Source organism: Molothrus ater, chromosome 6 (assembly GCF_012460135.2).
Source record: "Molothrus ater isolate BHLD 08-10-18 breed brown headed cowbird chromosome 6, BPBGC_Mater_1.1, whole genome shotgun sequence".
Classification (NCBI taxonomy): domain Eukaryota; kingdom Metazoa; phylum Chordata; class Aves; order Passeriformes; family Icteridae; genus Molothrus; species Molothrus ater.
In genome coordinates, this window is record NC_050483.2 from 51,952,180 (window position 1) to 51,972,742 (window position 20,563).

At 38.5% G+C, this 20,563-nt stretch overlaps 1 protein-coding gene across 1 annotated transcript in view; it reads left to right on the top strand.

Annotated features, from left to right (window-relative positions):
• Positions 1-12,752, top strand: part of TECPR2 (tectonin beta-propeller repeat containing 2) — a 41,335-nt gene extending 28,583 nt beyond the window's left edge. Inside the window, 3 exon segments of the mRNA XM_054515026.1 lie at positions 10,686-10,827; positions 11,810-11,959; positions 12,221-12,752. Coding sequence (XP_054371001.1) covers positions 10,686-10,827; positions 11,810-11,959; positions 12,221-12,378 — 450 coding nt within the window. The 3' untranslated portion in view covers positions 12,379-12,752.
• The last annotated feature ends 7,811 nt before the right edge of the window (positions 12,753-20,563 follow it).

Below are 20,563 nucleotides of genomic sequence, written 5' to 3' on the forward strand. Positions count from 1 at the left end.
CAGAGCTGAAAGAAGCCTCCTAAAGTAACATGGAAGCATATTTGGAAAATATAGAAAACTGACAAAATCTGTTTCTCCAGTGTCTGTTTGTTGTTTGGTTTTTGGTTGTTTTCTTTTTAAATCTCTCTTTAACCACAGTGCTTGCTTTCATTGCTGCTCTAATACTTTGCAAGTTAATCTATGAAATGGGAGTAATTTCTGTTGTGGGTTGAGACTGCTGTAACGGAGCTGACCTCTGACTACTGATTTCATTCTTTACTCCTTGGCACGAAATGGCTTGAACTGAACTGTCTGCTGGTCTAGCACAGTAACACTGGATGTGTTTGCATACTTGATGGACATTCTGTGATGTTGCAGCATTTCTCTTAAAGATTTTGAAATGTGTGATACTTTCAAAAGTACACATTAAGAAATAGAAGTGAATCTGTGGCAGTGGAGTTGCAATCATTTATTTGGCTTTTACATAATTTGCTTTTAGTTCTGCTTATCTCTTATCAGCCAGTTGTTGGCTCATGTGTATCTCAGAGTCTAACAGCGAAGAAGGGCAGGGGAACAGGGAAATGAAAACTGCAGCTATGCATCCCATCAAATAGCACAGCACTGGTTAGATGACTAATTCTGTACATTTTGTAATGTGGTTCTGGAGAAATGGTAGCTTGTTTTGCAGAATAGCAAGGCAGACTGATAAATAGGTGCCAATATCAGTTGCAAAAAGGACTTGGTTCCAGAGCTTGTTCTTGATGTGCTGCAAGTGGGTCTTTGTGATGTAACACCTTGTCCCTGCTAGCAAGGGGGTAGGGCAGCAGCAAGATGAGACTGAAGATGTCAGCGATGATGTCTCCCATAAAGGCAGTATTCTTAAAAAAAAAGAGGAAGAAACATTCCATTTAAACTGAGTTTGCCAAGAGACAGAGAATTAAACTTGTGTACTATCTTCTTACCAAAGGTCTATCCAGGAGAATAGCCCAAAAAGCTGTTTCTGTATGCTGATACTATTTTCTCTGTACTAGGTGATTCTCTACTCCTCCACTGAAGTAGATTAAACTACTCAATACAAAGGTGTTTACAAGAATTGGGATTTGCTATGGCTCATGATTTGGCAGTGACTTCCTTAAGTAAAAAATGGACAAGGTTGAAAATCAAATTATTTCCCATAATCTTATCAACAAAGCTGGATGATTGCCTTCGAAAAATTATAACCTTCTGATACCCAGAGCAGTGTCATTCCCTTTCCTGTTATCTTGCCAACTCCTGACATGGCAAATTTAATGGGTCAATATAAAGAGGCAAGAATTCAAACATTGCTTGCAGAGACAATGAAAACTCATGGCTTACATGCTTGTTTTGAGACAATTCCAGCATGTTAAAAAAAGTCATTAAATGAGCAGCCATTCATGCTTTAGCAGAGGCTTAATGCAAAATGAGAAAATATGTGAACATTAAAAGTATTTTCAAATACAACATGATGTCTGAAGAGTGAACTATTAAGTGAACAATATTTGTTTATTAGGAACACCATACTGTTCTGTCCCTTAATTGACTTGGACACAGTTCATGCTGCTTTGCTCTTATATTCAGACCAACAGAAATACTGTAAGAAGTATTTGTGAATGATTCAGCCATTTTCTGTTTGAAGAAGGAAATCAAAATTGCTTTTCACTTGCTTCAAGTACAGGAGCACTCTCAAATAACGTAATTTAAAACCAGCTATGGATATTTCATTCCCTAGTAAATGTCAGAGCCAATATGACTTGGCTGTCCCAGATCTCATGACTCAGGAGCAGCTTGGGAGCAGCTGCAGACTCTGCTTTTATGGTGTCACTTCTCCTTAAAGGAGTGCTGCAGTTGCACAGCATTCATCTTTGCAGAACTTCACAAAGGTATTCAGAGACTGCAGTTTTGATGAGATTTTGCTCATGCTAAAATGAGTGAATATAATTTAAGTTCAGTCTTTGACTTTGTGATGCTGTATTTTTTCTTAAATCAAGGCTAAACCCATTCCTGTTTGTAACTCTTCTCTCTGTACCTCCTTACTGAAGCATCTCTTGAGATGAAGAAAACATTATTTGTTCTCTGCCCTCCTTCTTTATCCAGTACTTCAGAAGTGGTTGATAACATCATTAAAGTATCTTGAGCAGTAGTAGTTTATATATAGCTGGTTTCTGTGATTCATCAATTTGGTTCTGCAGTCTTAGAAGTAAAATAATTATGTAGTTAAGCAGCTTTTTGAAAGCTGTTTCAAGGACATTGACAAAACAAATCAAAATGCTTTGATGAAATTATTTTAGACCAGGAAATTGAAAATGTTTTTCCATTCTATTGTTAGCATGTAGGACAAAACTATCATCTGTTGCAACACATCTCAAAATACGTCCATATTTTTACATACATAAAAATTTAATTTTAAAAAAAGCAGGAAATATAAATATTACTTATATAGATAATATAGAGTATCTTTTTATATGTTTGTATCTTTATTAGGATTTAATGCTTTTCCAATATCTGGCCTAAAGGAAAAATAACTAAAAATAAAATAGAAAATTAGTACAGACTGTAAGACTAATTTAGATTATTAAAGGGTAGAGCTTGATCAAAAGGTAAAAGTCTTTAAATTGCTTTCAAAGGTCCCTCCAAGTTGAACGGTTTGAAAATAATTCTTTGAACGTTTCAGCTTTGATTTCTGGTACCTTCTGAAAAAGACGCTGAGACAAAATCTGATCTTGAGAAACTCTTGCTTCCCACAGTTTAAAAACTGGCCTTAAAACCTTCTCAGATTTACATCGAGGCATCTATCAGATAAACAACTTTATCTGACTAAATTAAAGCAAACAGAATAAATATTTGTAATGAGTGACTAATCATCTAGTCATTGTAGATAATCAGTCTTACTCTAAAAATAGATTGAGACATTTTATTGTCACTTCTTTAATTGCTGCTCTTTGTTAATTTGTAACCAAATTTCATAGAAAATAGAATTGAAAAAGTGATACTATTAAATCCAGAGGTCTGTTTAAATATTCTGATAGCTTGTCTGAGCTACAAAGTACAAGGGGTTTGTTTAGGGAAACATTTGGTTGCTGCATAAAGCTTTAGATGATCATTTGTAGTTCTCAGCAGACGAGCACTGCTTGACTTAGTTTGCCATAAAAGTGTCACCTGCATTTTGTGTGCTTCAAGTTATAGAAACTTTTGATTTACTGCTCTTCCCATAAACAGCCTGTAATTGTGTCTCTGTACTTAAAGCTTGATATCATAGGTAAGAGAAATCCTTACAGGTAGTAGAAATTCTTATTGACTAAGGAGGAGCTATTTTTTTCTTGCACACAGACTTCCAAAAAATAGATTAAGGCTTTTCATGCTTTCACAGTCATTCAAAAATTATTAAAACTATGAAGCAAGTGGTAGTCCAAAAATGCCATTTAAAATGTAGGCAAATTATCTGTTATTCTAAAAAATCACTACAGAATAGATTTAAGTTCTTTTCAATACCTCACATTGAACATATGTCAAGAAAAGCTAAGGTGTTGGTTGTGCCTTACAGATGAGTGTTGACTTGGTAGAAATGGTTATCATCATCATCTTTGTTTTGTTTCCTTTATTTAGATAAAATTCTACTTACCTTACAGAACACTTATTTTGGATCTGGGGACTTTGTTCTGCATCTGCTTTGCTTTTGCATTTCTCAGTGAGATTTCTGTTGTTATTAAGGCCAATTCTGCATTAAGTGGTACTTAGAGGAGGAAGTGGTGAGCAGTCCTCAAGATCAGATTTTGCCATTAAGCTGAAATGCAGGAAGGGTTTGCTTGAAATGATCTTGAAGAATTGAATATTTTGAGGGAAAGGAAATTTTTCTGTTGAAAATGCTTTATAGTTTTTACTTCAGAATCATCATCTATTTCTCAACATCCTTGTCATGGAAGTCTCTGTTCTTTCTAATGCAGTATTCACATGCCTGTTCTTTCCAAGTCCAGTGGCTTTCACTAGCACAGACCAGCTTGCATTTCTCAGCCATTGCACAGACATCTTCTGAGTTACCATGAGTTCTGCTTTGGAGTGCTAAGATGAGATTCAGAGGAAGGATCTTTAATTAACCCAAGTCTGCTTAGGTTGGAGAAGTAATACAGTCATTAGGCCTGGTTCTCTCTAGACCAGACTAACTAGTCTGTTGTTCTGTATATCTTCACTCATGTGAGGCCTCTGAAGACATTAATAGGGAGATGATTTTCCTGGAGGACTGCACTTTTCAAGATGATGTAGAGAAAAGCTGTTTGGCAGTAGTGAGAGCAGCTGTCTCAAGGTGGGTTGCAAATAAGTACAGGAGATCAAAGCTTCTGCAGCTGTGTCTTTGTTTAGCTGATTTAGAATGCCAGAATGTTTAAGTTCAAGTCTGTGCTATTCTTCACAGGCATGCCTATCTTAAGTAATTGTAAAGTTACATAAAAGGTGCTTTTAGAGGCTGAAAAAATGCAATTTCAGCATTTGTTCTGGAGTTGCCTCACGCTGATTCCATTGCTGAGTGTAGTGCTTATTATCTTCCTCCTTGTTGCTAGTTAAGAAAACTGCTGGCTCTGTATTTCACTGTAGTTTGCTGCTTTGGAGTTTTAGCCCTCTGATGTTGTTTTAGGGCCCAGCTATCGCCGTGTTCAGAAAAGCGGCGCGTGGCCTGGCCTGGGAGATAACAATTGTTATCAGCACCAGAAGCTTCAGGTCACAGAAAGTGTCCAGTGAGCAGTACAGCCAGAAATTCAGTAGGCAGTCCTCCTGTGTCCTTGTAAAATGTGATCTCCAGGTGGTGTATTTGCTTTTTGACAAGACTGGCTTACATTTAAAACAGCAATTGTGAGAGGAACCTTCAGTTGAGAGAACCTTCAGTTTTCATACTTCAGTTTGGTCATTATTTGGAACTTCCTCCTACCTGTAACTCTTCCAATATTCCCATATTTTGGTTACTTAACACAGAATTAGATATTTAATTATTCCTCAGAGAGATGAAGAAATATATTTAACATTCAGTTGGGCAAATAAAGTAACCACAACTATCATTAAGTTTTGACCATTTTTCAGGGTTATTCTATTCAAAAATAAAAGCACCATGGTATAAAAATTCATGGGTAGAGGATGATCATCATGATTTAGCAGGTATAGGCTGTGGTAGCACAGAGTAAGGAGACACCCTGGGATACCTGCTGGACACATCAGACCCTTTGACCTTGAATTAGGAGCTTGAAGACCCTTCCCTATAACCCCCAAAAATGCTTTCTCTCCTTGGTAAGGTATTTAAGTTTCAAAAACTAAAGAGGGGCACTTCACAGGCATAGGCTGCATCTGTGGGTGTTTCACTGATGCTCATTAAAAGTGTATTTATAAGAAAATAAAAGCCTTGGTTACTCAGGTTTGCTTATACAAGGTTTTTATTACCTAGTGTTAAATTATGTTCTGTTTCCTGGGAATTTGCACTTAGTGTTTACTTAACACACATTCCTGTAAATAATTAATTTTTATTTTCCTAACAGTTCAATTCTTCAATATGTTATTAAAAATACCTGTAGGGGTAATTACAGAGGGCTTATCTCCTACATTACAGTTTATAATCTTAGTTATAAAACAGTGTGACCAGAATACAGTTGGGCAAACCTGAGCAGGCCTGGAGTTTGTAAGGTCTCTAAAGTGGTTACATGAAATTTTAATTATTTATTTTTTAATTGCTTCTAAGGAGCGGTTGTATTAAGTATTTTTAAAGTATTTTGTTTCTGTTGAGAACGTGATGAGTAGTTCCATGGGTTTGGTTTGATCTTTTCTATGATTCAATACCATGTGTTGTTGTCTTTCCCGTGTTTCTGCAAGAAAAAAACATTGGAATAAAAAATTTAGAGCTAACAGAAGGGAGAGGTCAAGGGATTTCCTCCTTGGCTTTGCTTTGTCTTCCAGATTGTGCTAGTCATGGACAGCACAGTAGATACCTGCTTGGTTGGAAATACCCATCCAAGGCCTTTGTCCCTTTTATCCAGTGGGGGCAGAAAGTGGGGCAAAGGGTCCTGTTGCTGTTCTGATGCTTCCAAGGAAAATAATGCTCCAGTTTTGCAGACAATAAATAGTTATGTTTTTCTGGCAATTTAATGCCAGGTTTTCTGAAGAACATGTGGCATCAAGGAAGACCAAACATAGATTCATCTTTCCTACTCCTGTATAATGCCTTGATCTTCTCTGCAGAGAAAAAAGCACTTAATTTAGCAAGCAAATGCTGAAAGGGCTTTATAACCTTCATTCAAATGGACCTCAGAAAATAATATGTAAATAGGCCTTTCCTGGGGGAGAGTATCTCTAAGTTGCATTCTTTGCTATCCTCATTAGGAGGGTCTGGATGCTGTTAGTCATGAAAATAGTCAGATTACTCTGATGCACTCATAATACTCAAGAGTGTGAGGAGTATCCCTGATGTGACCTTCTTGCAGTCTGGCCTGGACCAGCTGAAGGTGTTCCTGCTTTGTCTTTGGAAGGCAAGGAGAACATTTGTGCTGAATGGAGCCACCAACCTGTTACAAAAAGGATTGGGCTTGGCCAGACTGATAATGTTCTGTTTAGTCTTCCTTATCCTGCATATTTGCAGCAGAACAGAGATAATGGAGGTTTGCTGGTACATGGACTCTGTGCTCCTGAAAAGTGACGTGGAAAATGTTCTGGTGCCTTTTTTGTGTGTGTGTGCTTGTCCTTTCTTCCTTGACAGGGAACTTTAACCATTTGGGTTCAGCTGTGACTAATAAGAGAAAACTTTTGAGTAGTATGTAGGGGAGACTGGGTGGAGAAATGTGTTTGTTTTTACTTTGGATTTAGTTTGATACTATGACCAATAAGTTAAATTCTTACACTGAAGTTTACTTCTCTGTGGTTTGCAAAAGAGAGGAAGTAACTTGCACAGAATTATAAAGCTAATGGACAACTTGGTAACTTAAATATGTTTAGCATAGACATTGTTTCTTGATATCATTTAACAATTTGCCAGTTATGTGATTCCTTCAAGTTTCTTTCATTTTATCAACACTGTTTTCACAACAGACATGTGGCAAGCTGGTTTTCTTTGTTTTTATTTGTAGCAGAGGACAGATATATCCACAGCTCTCAGTATATTGCTTTTATGTTGAAAAGGACGTAGCTGATAATCTTGCAGTCCATGATCCTGATGGAAATTCTTCATATCAAAAGACAGGGAGTGACTGGGGTGTTTGCAGGATGGGGAATCTGCATTCAGATCTGACTGGCTAAAACAGTCAGACTTGTGAGATTTTTAGAGTTTAGAAATGTTTGGCACCCCAAGTAATAGAAAAACAACATTCTGCAATTTTTTATCAAATAGCACTGGATCCATGAATGATCCATCACAGGTTGATCTCTCACAGTGCTGTTCATATTGTGGATAAGTGTATAAACAGAGTTTGGTGTATCAGAGCAGGAAGCTGAGAAACTGCTGCCAGGTTCTTTAAAATTCCAGATTCTCCAGTAAATTACAAATAGGACATGTTTCACAGTCAAGGTATATAAATCTCATGAATGCTGTTGGAAGTTAAACCAGCTGAGTAAAGGCTACGCTGAAATAATTTATCAATTTTCATGGTTATCAGTCTCTAAAATGTTATCAGCAGATTTATGAATTTGCAGAGATATCTCTCTTTAGTGCTATGAGAGAACTCTATTTAACCTTTAGTTGCAGCTGTAGAGATTTTCTTATTATATAACTTATAAAATACTTAAAGCATGCTTATGGTAATTAAAACTTAGTGAAAATTGGATATATCTGAGATAATAACGGCGTGATTGTTCTAAGAAAATAGTTCATTATGTCAAGAAAATTTAAAATTAATTTAATCCACCTTATTGTGGTAGCCATGAGAGTGGCTTCTTGTTGTAGATGTGTGAAAAATAATCCAGAAGTCAAACCTTTGCAACAAGCTCTAAGAATTGCCCGTATTTGTTTCCAAACAAATTTCCTGGTTTTGCCAAAAGCTGCTGCACATAATGATGTCATTCTGTGTCCTGTCAGTTGTGTCCTTTCCTGGCTGTTCCACAGCAGAAAGCTGAGGGGTGGAGGAATTGCCTGGATCCTTTGCAGTAGTAGTAGGAGAGTTGTTTTATTGATGTGAGGTTATCAGAAAGAGCTGAGTAGCCTGAAGAAGGAAGAGAAGCTGGAAGTGAAATACCCAGAGAGGCAGGGAAACTCAAGGATGAAGTGAGCTCACTTAGAAAAGCAAAGAATGAGAAGACTATTTGGCCAAGCTTTTAAACACATTTTGAATTTGATGATTGGATTTGTTTCTGAGATGTGTTGGTGGTGCAGAATAGGGTAGAAGTAATTGCTTTGATTACACTTGAGCCTGCAGTGGTGTCAGGAGCAATTTAGCTGAGATTCATACAACTCCTTTTGTGGCTCTCCTTTTAGGTGTTTCCTCTGCTTTTGTTAGCTTCCACTGCCTCTAAATCTGTAATAATGCAGAGGCTTAGGTAGCAGGTTTAAACAGTAAGTGTTTTTGGAGGGAAGTACTCCTCCAGCTCTTTCTCAGAGAATTCTCTTCTAGACAAATGACAGTAGAAGAGAGGCTTGGGATCCTGCCATATGAGAGTGGGGAGCAAGGTGCACAAATCTCAACAGTTCAGCAACAAAATTCCACCAAGGTGTCAGGCACAGTTTGGGACAGACCCTGGCTGGAACATGAAGTGTATTGCAGAGCATAGACAGACACACTGCCAGTCTGTGGTGTGAAGGACATGGGGGAAAGGTGACAGACAGTCCTAGATCTGGGAAAGAGGTGGCTATTTAGAAGAATGTGGTAAGAAGGAGATAAGTGGATTAAAAAAAATGAAATATAAAAAAAAAAGATGAAAGGCAGAGGTCTCCATGCAATACTCCAGCCTGCACAAGCTGATAACTGCCCAGCTCCCTTGTGTGAAAACTTGGGACTGCAGGAGCAGGAGTGTGGTGAGGGATGAGATGGAGCAGGGAGCTGCCCTGGAGGGATGTGAGCAGGGACAGGGGGGAGTGAGAGCCAAGGGGGCTGCAGAAAGAAGCAAATGAAAAATGGAGGGGAGAAATGGAAACTGGGCCGGGAGTAAGGATCACTTCCAGAAAAGGGGCACAAGTCCAAATGGGAAAATCATGTGGGGTTTTGGGGTGTTTTGTTTTTAGTGTGGTTTGGGCATTTGATGGGTTGGTTTTGGATATGTTTGGAGATTTTTTGGTGTGGTTTGTTGTTTTGGGGTTGGGTTTGTTGTTGGTTGTTGTTTTGTTTTTGGGGTTTTTTTGTTGGTTGAGATTTTTGTTCAAGACAGTAGTTTAATACCAATCTGAAAATAACTAAGCAGCTGTGTATTCTATGTAGTCAGTGCTTTTCAAGACAATTGGTGGCTTTACTTTTAAGTGTTCAAACTGCAGCCACTTGTGAATTTACTGTGACCACAGGTAAACACTTGATCAAGGCTCTACCAGCCTCAAGCTTCCAACAAAGGGCAAATACCTAATGAGAGGAAAAACATGAGAAGATAGTCTTTCAGGGGCCTTGAAACCTAAACAGACAGGATTGATTTGGTGATGCAAGTCAGATTTGGTTGTAGCTTGGTCAGACCCAAGTCAGCACCAACATTTTAAAAGCAAAACCAAAGCAGGGAACTGTTATGTACACAGAAGGCCCATCTGGGACTGGGCTGTGTGCTTGTATATACATGCAGATCATGCTTCTGTATCCCTTGGTTTATACATACAGAGAGCTACTTGCTCTTCTATTTAGTTACTCTGGAATTTCAGCTTATGCCCATGAGGCTAAAGCAGGGCATGCAGTGCTGCTTTGTGAGATGATGTATTTCAGACATCATACTGTCTTCTGCAGTGCCTTTACTAGGCTGGTGTGGAGAAAAACTTTTTTTTTCTTTGATATCTATGTTTTATTTGAAGTCCATGTTTTGCAGGATATTTGCAATCATTCAACCTGATTGGATGATAGCTTTTGCTACAAAGTCATGATGTAGCACTGATTTTGAACAGTAGTTAAGGCAAATCTCTGTAGAGGCAGGTGGAGTGAGGACATGCCTGGGAGCAGAATGGGAAGTGTGTTTCACTTGAGTTTGCCAGTGGGCAGTGGTGTGGATCCTCTCCTGCAGGTGAGGTGCTCCATGGGTGTATTCCTGTGGAATGGAGTACAGGAAGGCAGATCATCATTTCCTTGCAAAGAGGAGACATTCAGACTGTAGAAATGTACTGCTTTAGAATATGCTTAGAAGTAAAGTGTAGGTTTATTAATGTTAGGAAAACTTTCTGTCAGGCAAGAGGAAAATAATGCATTTTGTGCATTTCTTTGGAAGAGCTCCTTCTTCCAACTTGCAGCTCAAACTGTATCTGATTGGAATAGCAGTGGTTAAGCAAATACTAACACTATTAGACTTGAATACTGAACTTTAAATATTAATATCACTATGAGTAATGATACATTCATTCATGTTCCTTTTGCACTTTCAGAGGGCCAAAGTTCTTGGAAAATGGATAATTGTGTACAATAACACATAAAATATCAGATACATTTCTCTCTGTTTTTAGTATCTGGTAAATATTTTACTGCTCTTGTGTACATCTGTGAAAAACAAATGCTACAATAGTACAAAGATATAGTAGTACAAAGTTTAAATACTATGCTTAATTTTTATAGCCAGTAGGAATCAACTTGGTCAGCATTCATTCAAGTCCAAATGATCAGATGTTGTGGGCAATTGATAGCAAATGGAATGTCCACGTACGAGTTGGAATTACAGATGAAATGCCTGTAGGCACTGACTGGGAACATGTTCCAGGTAAAAATTAATGCATCAGTTCCTTGTTGCTTCTGCCATTTTCTCAGTGGTTTTGTTTCATTTAGTTGGTTTTTTTTTCTTGTTGCTTTTTAAATTAGATAGTAATGCTTAATTTATTTTTTTTCCAATCAAGTGTTTGATAAGGGTTATTTTTTAAAGAGGACCTTGGTTTTACTTAAAAACACTGAGTAGTTAACTGGGAGAAATACGATTTTTAAAATGAATTTCTGATGTGTTATTTCAGGCTGCTGCCACTCAATTAATAAGTGGTACAGTTCCCTTTCAATTAAAACTAAAGCAGAATTCCTAAGCAGCAGGGAGACTGTTGTGCTGGGCGATTTTGTATTTAATTATGATATCACATGAGGTTTCTTACCTAGATGTGGGTAACAAAAACCTTACACTATTTCTCACATCTTTCTACTAATTCTGTGTGCTGGATATGTTGTGGATTAGGTAATTACACTTTTGCCTTGCCTTTAAATAAAACTAAATTTCATTTCTTTCCTTCTAAATAACTGCATTGATGCTGTCTGCTTTTTAAAGATTTGTCACTGCATTAACTCATGGCACTTAGTTGCAGAGTACTGTTGTGAAGAGAGGGCAAGAGTCCACAATGTCTGTAACAATGTCTGTAATATTAACCATTTTTAGACAAATTAAGATTGTAATTGTTGGCTTACTCCCTATGTGGTAGTCACATACAGTGGGGGCTCCAAAAGCATGTTATGAAGGTCCTCTAATTGGATGTTGCTTGTGGCTGTGGCCACATAACAAATTATATCCATGTTGGGATAACCCTTATGGTCAATAGATGCAGGGAGTGCCAAGTCTGCAGTTAAAAACCTTTTTTTGTTCACCAGCGCTTCATGTAAGAAAATACAAAAACTCTTATAGTCTTGATGTCTGCTCTCAGAGTACTTTCTGCAAGGGTGTTTAGAGTGCAGGACAGCCTGGTTATTCCCTGCTCATGTCCCTGCAGGTTTGCAGGCCTGCCAGCTGGCTCTGAGTGCCAGGACGGTGTGGGCGCGCTGCCCCAACGGAGACGTCGCTCGCCGCTACGGCGTCACCGACAAGAACCCTGCAGGAGACTACTGGAAAAAGATTCCTGGGAATGTCTCACGTTTAACAGGCAAGTTGGTTCTGTATGGCAGTCTGTCCAAAACGTTGGGATGTCTGCTTTGAGTCTGCTTTGAGCTCTACCTGATGGTGCTCAAGCTGGCCATATGCAGGGAGAGCCACACACACTGTGTTTCACCAAGGGTGTTTTTATCACATTAGTAAAAACCTTCTCTGGCTATAATTGGGAAAACAGATCCAAATATTATTTATTCTGTGTTTAGAATTGGAAGCTGCTACTGTAATTAAAAGATGGATAATTTATGCTTTGCAGTGACCCCTCTAGATGAACTGTGGGCGATCAGTACTACTGGATCTCTGCTCCAGCGCCTCACTAAGACTTTTAGCCATTCCCATAGTTTGCAGAAAAATAATGACACCTCTGTTCTGCTTCACCCTGATGATCTGGAAGATGAATGGGAAGTGATATGAAGTCTGTCAAGCTTGTGAAGCAGTGAAAAAACCAGGAGGACAGAATTTCTGTAATGTATGTACAGAATATTGGATCTAAAAGCCACTCATATTGGACCTGTGATATTAGCACTTTTGTATTGGAAAACTGACCTGTTAAATAGCCCCCAAGCTGTGAGTTCTAATGTTTGTTACATAATCCTTTGGGAGACTCTTTAGGTGTGGCATACTGCAATTGTTATACCGTACTACTGTAAAAGCTCCTTTGGAAATATAACTTTTAAGTTAACCTTACTAGCAATGAAAGTGAGTACTTCACAACAGCATGCAACTAATGTACTGATTTTGAGAAGGAATTCTGTTGCATTAAATATTTCTCTACAGTGAAACATCAAGCATTTCTCAATTTCTTCTTGTATTTGGAACTCCATACCATACTGATGGGATCACTCCGTGGTTCTTGTACATTTATTTAGAATTATTTTTCCTTGCAGCATGGAAGAAAATATGGTGAAGTATTTCTTAGTAAGATCTGAGAACATCATGATTACACAGTATTGTTAGAATGAACTTAATTTGATCCATTTCCATATAAATTATTGTGAGGCTGTACTAACCTTCCATTTCCAGAAATTTTGTTCATAATTTGGCTTCATTCACAAGGTAGAGGTTTGGATTACACCTAATATCAGGGGGACTTTTGCCCATTTCCATAGCCATCAAGAAGCTGACAGAGTTTTGGGGGTGAGTCCCAGTTTGGAGTAAGAAAAGGTCACTTGTTGAATTTGTAGTACAAAGCAGGAATGTACAAGGCAGCTTTCATAATTCCTGTTGTGCTGTATTTGTGCCTCCAGCCAGTGCTTTAACATTTGGACTCTTGTTTTGAGTACCAAACTTAAATTTGTTAAGAATAAAATGGTAATTGTTGGAATTACCTATATATCCCATTTAAAATTGTGATATTGTGAGAAAATACTTAACAATATTCTGATTTTTAGCTATGTTAGCTAAATTTTGAAGTGTCTTATACTTAACAGATGTTGCAACAGGAGTATGTGATGAACTCGGAAATAACTAAGTTAATCATTGCAGTTCATTTTTCTTTATACTAAATCTTCTTGGAAAGATACCTCATCTTTTTTAAGCAATAGAACTGTAGATGAGAGAACCTGAGTTCAGTATGTAGGCAGAGGAGTTATTTTGTGTTTGTTCTAAGTTTATAAATCATCAGAATGTTTTAAGCAGCTGCTAACCAATACTGTAAAAGAGCCAGCTTCAGGAAAGGCCAAGAGTTGAAAAGTGAGGATGTTTCTGTTTTCAGAACTTAACACAAATGGAGAAGGATGTGTTTTCTTTTTAACCTCTGTTCTCTTTCAGAATAGTTCATGCGTGTACTGCACTAAACTTGGAACAAACATGGTGCAAGGTGAGAATGTGAATTGGGGGAGAGAGAAGTTGTGGTTTTTTTTTTTAGTAGCACTTGTGGCATTGGCTTACAGTTCTCAATTGAATCTCAGTTGTACAGGAAGGACAGATTTAATTCCCTTTCACAGATTGTTTGCTTCTTTGCTGTCTCATCTCCATACAGAGATTACCCCAGAGGGATTCTTTTAGCCTGTCTGGAAGTGGATGGTAATGGAATCAGCTTGTGAAGTAACCCAGTCTGTTTTATGCAAGCATAGCTTGGTGTCTTGAGGACCCCAAAGAAGCTGAAATTCAGCTTAAAAGTATCTTGTGGCAACTCCCGAGTCAATCACTTTGGAGAAGGGACATGAGAAAGAACAACTTCTCTGTGCCCTCCAAGCACCATATGCTCAAGTACAATGGCATTATTTATAGTGACACTTTTGTATTACATTTTTCAAAGTCATCTTAGTAATGGTTTGAGCTTGCTAGTTGTTTATTTACTGTATAATACTGTTCCTTGCTATGGTCCTTAATATTCAATTGGTGTCAAGAGCTCTTACAGACTACTTTTTAGGGTAGTTTCAACAAAATTAGGATGGGTTTTTTTTTACTTTTATTTCTGTATTTAGTTTTTGGTTTTGTTTGTGCTTTAAGACAAAGTGCAATAAATTAGATTTTTAAGAAATAAATTACTGTGGTAAGACTCATCTTTTGTGTGATTTACAAGAGAATTCTCTATGTCTGACAGTCATTTTGTTGTGAAAGACTGAGCCCTAATGTAGCCCCAGACAACATGGTAATGACAATGTAAGGACCTGAATACTGTGAAGTTTATTTTATCTATTTTTTTTAATTGTAACAGGGGTGTCAAGCCAGGAAAATGTTCATCATTCAAGCAAAGACAATTAAACACATCTCTCATTTTAATATTAAGCTTGTTGCATCCATATTAAGATAGTATTGCTGTAATAGAAGTAAACAAATTTCTTTCCTTGCACGCTGAACAAAAATTGCATCTGGAATATTTTAGCTCTCAGTGAAAAATATGCATTTGTGGTTCCAGCTAGAAAATGGTGCAGCAGAAAATGGTGGTTGTACCACATGTGCTGTAACTGCACCCTTCCTTGAATTATTCATTATCTGAGGACTTCCTGTGTTTCTGGCATTTTACTGGAACTGCAGCTGGGGTTTAAGAGAGAACACCTTGGCTTTGCTTCCCGAAGGAGAGAGCTGTTTCCTGGCTGAGCAGGGACCTGGGTAACTTCACACAAGAGAATGTAACAGTGATTAATGAGGCTTCTGACTCTTAAACACACTTCCAGCCCCAGGAATCCTGTTCAGATTCAGATGGCAGTGTCCTTGCTAATTATCATAGCTTTTATCTTGACAAACTGGTTCAGCTGCTTCTCTGACTCCTGCAGGGAAATAGTAGTCTCCTTATAGCACTGGCTCCTTGCTATTGTGCAGGAGTAATCCTGATGTCACAGCTTAAGGAAGATGTCTGTGATGAGTTGTTGTGAAACCAGCTATCTTAGACAGATGAGAAACTCCTGGTTTTCTTTGTCTCACAGCAATAAAAATAGATAGGAGCATGTTAAATGGTACAGAGAAAGTCTTTCACTAACAAGTGTCAAAGAAAGTATACTAATTCCTTAGGTAAGGTGATAGAAGTGTTGATGTGAAACAGTGCTACTACGAGGAAAATTACAATGAGAAGCACTTAATTATGAACTTGGGTCATTGTCTAAACATAGTTTATTTGTGCAATAAAAAGTTTCACAATTCTTCAGCCTCCATTACCTGTTCCAAGAGTGTCTGATGGAATAGACCAGGATCCTCCCTTCTTCCCACACACTTGTGAACTTCAGAGCCCCATAACTCCCCTACATTACTTTTCAATAGATGAGTTCTGCCAAGCATTTCAAAAGCACTTGTGGGTTATTTCAGTCTTGTGTAACATTCTGGTTTATATTTTGCTTTTCTCTTGGAACTCGCTTTACTGAGGGAGCTTTTGCTAGTTGTTTCAGCCAGTTCTGGGTAGATTTCAAGGAGCAACCTTGATACACCTTTTCAGTAAATGCTGTTCTAAGTATAAAGGCTTGAAACTCAAGTGCTTGTATGCCTATGGCTTATCCTGGTCAATTAGCAATTAGTGAAGCATAAATTGTTTATGAAGGTATGGAGTTCTCCTCATTACTTTGGTGTAAATTCTTAGGTGTCCAGATTTTACACTAACTGGCCCTGTCTGCATTCCATCCCTACTGTCAGGAGTAGAGAGGTAAGACTGGATTGAGGATTTCCAGCTGTATTTCCAGCTGTTATTCCTCTTGCAGCCTTCCTAAAAGCCAAGGTTACATGTTGGAAACAGTATTTTAGTGGCTAATAACTGGGAAAGACTGATGGATCCTGTGCCAAACAAGGTAAATCACCCTGATTTTTTGATAATGAGTTATTGTAGTTAACCACTCTCACATCAAGAAGAGAACTTGTAATATATAGGACTGGATTTTAATTACTGGAAAGCGAAAGTTGAGTTGCAGTCATTATCTTTTGTGAATTACTAAAACCAGAGCTCTACCAATAAAGATTAAAGTGTCTGGATGAATGAAATTATCTCCCTAGTCTGCTATAGCAATATCTGAGTTTATCAGTTATGGATTTCTCACTGCTTGAAATTGAGATGGGAAGTGAGGTTTGGGTTTAGTACAGGAAATGTTTTAGAATGTTCTGTGGCCGGTATCACACTAGAAGCTGAGTGAAATTACCATGATGACTCCTTTGGTCTTTGAGTCTACCTGACTTGAAATCTACTTAAATATATCTATCAACTTGTTTTATTAGCCATAAAGTTAAAATCCTTCTTGGTGCTAGTGAAAAAAAAAAAAGCATAGAAAAAGTAAAGATCTGTTGAAGAATCTTTGTGTTCTTATGGATGGTGGACTTATATATGTATATGTACATATATAAAAGCTTTGATTTCTGTTCTGTAAAAGCTGATAACAATGATAATAAAATACCAAAAATGTACTTAATCTTCCAAACTGAAAAATGCCCTTTCCATTTTGGCCCTCAGAAAATACTTCTAAATACAGGGATTTTTATAGCCTGTGATTCTTATAGAGGAATTGAATAGTACACAGCTGAATTTCACTGAGTGGAGCTGCAGTTATGAATTAATCTTTAAAACATTATTCACTATTTCTGATACTGAAGAAACCAGTGACTTGTCTTTCCATTTTAATATACTTTTCTCATAACCTCAGCTGAGATACACTTAGAGCAGATAAAGGAAGGAGACTTCCATTTACAACACTTGTGTTTTGAATCTCATATCCAGAGAAAATGTACCTAAAGATGTGTACAGAATTTTATTAACATCCTGTACTTACCATCTTGGGTTTGCACAAGTGACTGCTTTATTTGTATTCAGTGGACCTGGTGTCTAATCAGTGCAGGGATCCTTTGCTGAGAGCTCTCTGCTATTAAGGGTGTGCAGAGGTATCTGGTGCATGGGATGGAGAAGTGACACAGGTGTTAACATCTCTTGAAGCATGAAATGAGAATACTCAACAGATGACTCCTTGCTGAGGAGTCATGAGAATACTCAACAGATGACTCCATGCTGCTGTATTTTTCCCTAAATGTGGGCTGGATGAATTTAGCTAAGCTCTGTTGGGTCAGATGAAAGATCAAGCTAACTAGATCTCTCCCAGAAAAAACAATATAAGGCTGGGAGGGAAGTTCCAGGGAAGCCCCCAGCAGAATTCCTGGCACGTGTGCCTCGCTACAGAGCAGGGGGATGTACCATAGAGAATGAATTTGCTTCAGCTGCAGGGAAAAACTGCAACTGCCAGCAAGAAACCCCACAATCCCTGGTTGTTCTAGGGAACAGACCAGCCAGCTGATCATGGGAAGTGCAAAGTAAGTAGGGTAATTGCTAGAATGACTGAGATTTTACTTGCTCAGCTCCCACGCTTGTCTTGCTAAATCCGTTTTGTGCCTCAACAGATGGTCGAGGGTCTGTTCCCTCTGTGAGCCACACCCAGCACTCCAAATTGGGGACAAAAATATGTGAAGCAATGGACCTGCACTTTGCTCCATGGTGCTGTGGGGAAAGTCAGACCTTTTAGGTTAAGGAGAGCATGGTAAATGATCAGCATAACACTTTGAAATAACGTGTTTAGCACTGTTGGTCCTCTTTGTAATTGCTGTAATAACAATGCTGACCTTGTTAAATATTAACATTGATGCCACAGGTACTTGTGTAGGAGATCTGTTGGGCTTCAGGTCTCATTAGCTGGCTACTTAAAATACTGCCAACATGGGGCATGTTTAAAACAGCAACAAAAAAATCTGAAACCTGTGTTTGTCTCTGCTTGGAATGGATGCACTGGGGAGCTGAATCTCCCTGCTTTTAAGGCCTGCTGATGGCTTTTCATACTGTTCTTTGCCTAGTGGGGAGATTTTTCTCCTGTCCTTTCATGTGCTTACATGATGCCCATGTAGAGCAAATCCTTTGAGGAAAACACAGGCAATTGAGTGTTGTGTGCCTTCTTTCCTTCCCCCCATCTTGCCATTTCTAATTGCTGTAGGATGGGAGTTGAGGACCAGGGATGTAGTGAAGCAGCTCCTTCTACTTTAACTTCAGTTTTAATTAAAAAAACAGAGCTTAAACCAGCTGGGTTTTGTGTCAGCTTTAACCTTGTCCTTAGTCCTCTGCAGCATGTTTTTCACCATTGCTGACTGCTTGCAATGTAGTGACTTCTTAAACCTGATTTTGATAGAAGACTTTTAAGGTGGAAGGTAACAGATGTTTGGGTTTTTTTCTTAAATGGGTGAAAGATGCCATATTTTCCCAGATGAGTTTCAAAGCACACCAAGCAAGGTGAGCTTGGCTTTCACTTACAAGGCCATGCTTCATTCAGTCCCTGAGTGTCACAATCATGCAGCCAGTGATTTCTCAGAGCCACTTTTAGAAGCAGGATGGCATCTATCTTGCTGTCAGCTTCAGGGACCTTAAGAACAACAATGTTTCTGCAGAACTGTACTGCCAAGAGCCCAGGCTTCAGAGTCTCCCTCAGCACATTTGTTCTGGGCAGCATGGACAGGTTCATCACCTACATAGGATTCCCTGCCTGGTAAATTTTGCCAGCCGCTGTGGGCTGGCAGATCTTTTGCAGATCTGGACAAATGGGTGGTTTTTTAAGTGTGTCTCTAAGGATTCTTGCTTTAAGTCTAGGGTTCCATGCTAAGAGTTCCCAAAGTCAGCCAGGGTGGAACACATCAGCACAAGACACACAAATTGCATCCCTGATAAGTTGTTATTACAAATACAACTTTGTTCATGCTCTCTCAGGGTGAATTTCACCAAATTTCATGCCATTTTTAATTTTAAAAGTTAAATGTTGAGGGGAGCAGCACAGCCCATATTGAATCTACCATGTATGATTATTTTAGGACATTGAGTGACAGTGATTTTCCACAAGTACCCATCTCTGACCTTGAGATGGGTACTTTTAAAATTCAGTGTCTAATGGACTCAACAATTAGGCCTCTCACCCAGATGATTTGCAAATTATTACCCTGTTTGCATTTTGCATTCAAGATTCTCACTTTTTGTTACTCTCAGTTTTACAAGTACAGCCTGTTCAGAGTGAGTGGATTTAAAATAGCTATTCCCAAATTCTTGAGTCAGTTGACCTGGGTCACCACTTAAACTTCCTTGTAGATTTTCCTGCACTTTTTCCATCTAGTTTTTAATAGAAAGCACCACAGAAGTTGTATGCTTCTGTAAACAAATGTGGTCCACTTGGCAGTGCCTGATGAAGCATCTTGGAGAATCACTGCTCCAGAAACACTGCTGCAGTGGGAATATGAGCATTGCTTTCACCCCAAAAAAGAAAAGAAATCTGAGTTTATTTTTATTAGCACTGATATTGTTGCTCTCTTGACTTATATTCAGCTGTTTTCCCAATTAAGATTAAGAGTATCTGAATTTAGTTGTCATGTAATGCCCAGGAAATACTAGCCACAGTTATAACCACGCTGACTAGGGGAAAAACAAAACCATTTTTTTTACTATTTTGAAAAAAATATTTTGTGAAAGCACAGCTAGGCAAGTAGGGAATACTGGAATGCTTGTCTTTCATATTTAGTCCTATTCATGGCAAAGCTTTCACTACAATGGACCCTGGAAAGGCTTCAGGAATATTATTAGTAGGCTTTGCCTATAAGGCTTTGCCACATAACATCTCTGGAGGCAACTCTGCTTATGTTCAGCCAAGTAAGATGGTTTTGGAAGCCATCCCAAGCAAGTGATTTTGCAAAACAAGTGGATCTTCTTTCTATAATGTGATAGTCTTTCTTCTTTGGCAGTGACTCGTAAAATTTTTATACAGATGACACATGGGGAAGGAACCATCTTTTTTTTCCCCTCTCTTTATCCCAGTGTCTCTGCTGTAGTCCACACAGATAAGGAATATCTTTGGAAGCCATTTTATGCCACTGGTTGAGAAATAGGAGCATATCTTTTAAAAAAATAGTCAAGTCACAGGAGGCCTGTGGTAGTAGTTTTGTGTAATATTTGCAGCTTTATTCTTGGGTTGGGGGGATATCTTTTGCATTGCATTGCACAGTGCTAACGTGACTTTGTTTCCCTCTGATATTGATGTGTTCACATCAAGGTTACTGCAAACAGCTGGAAGCACCTGGATTTCAGACAGGACATTCTGACAAACCAGTGTGAGCACAGATAATGCTCCCCCTTGGGAACTGGGGCAGGCATGGGAGTGGAAGAGCC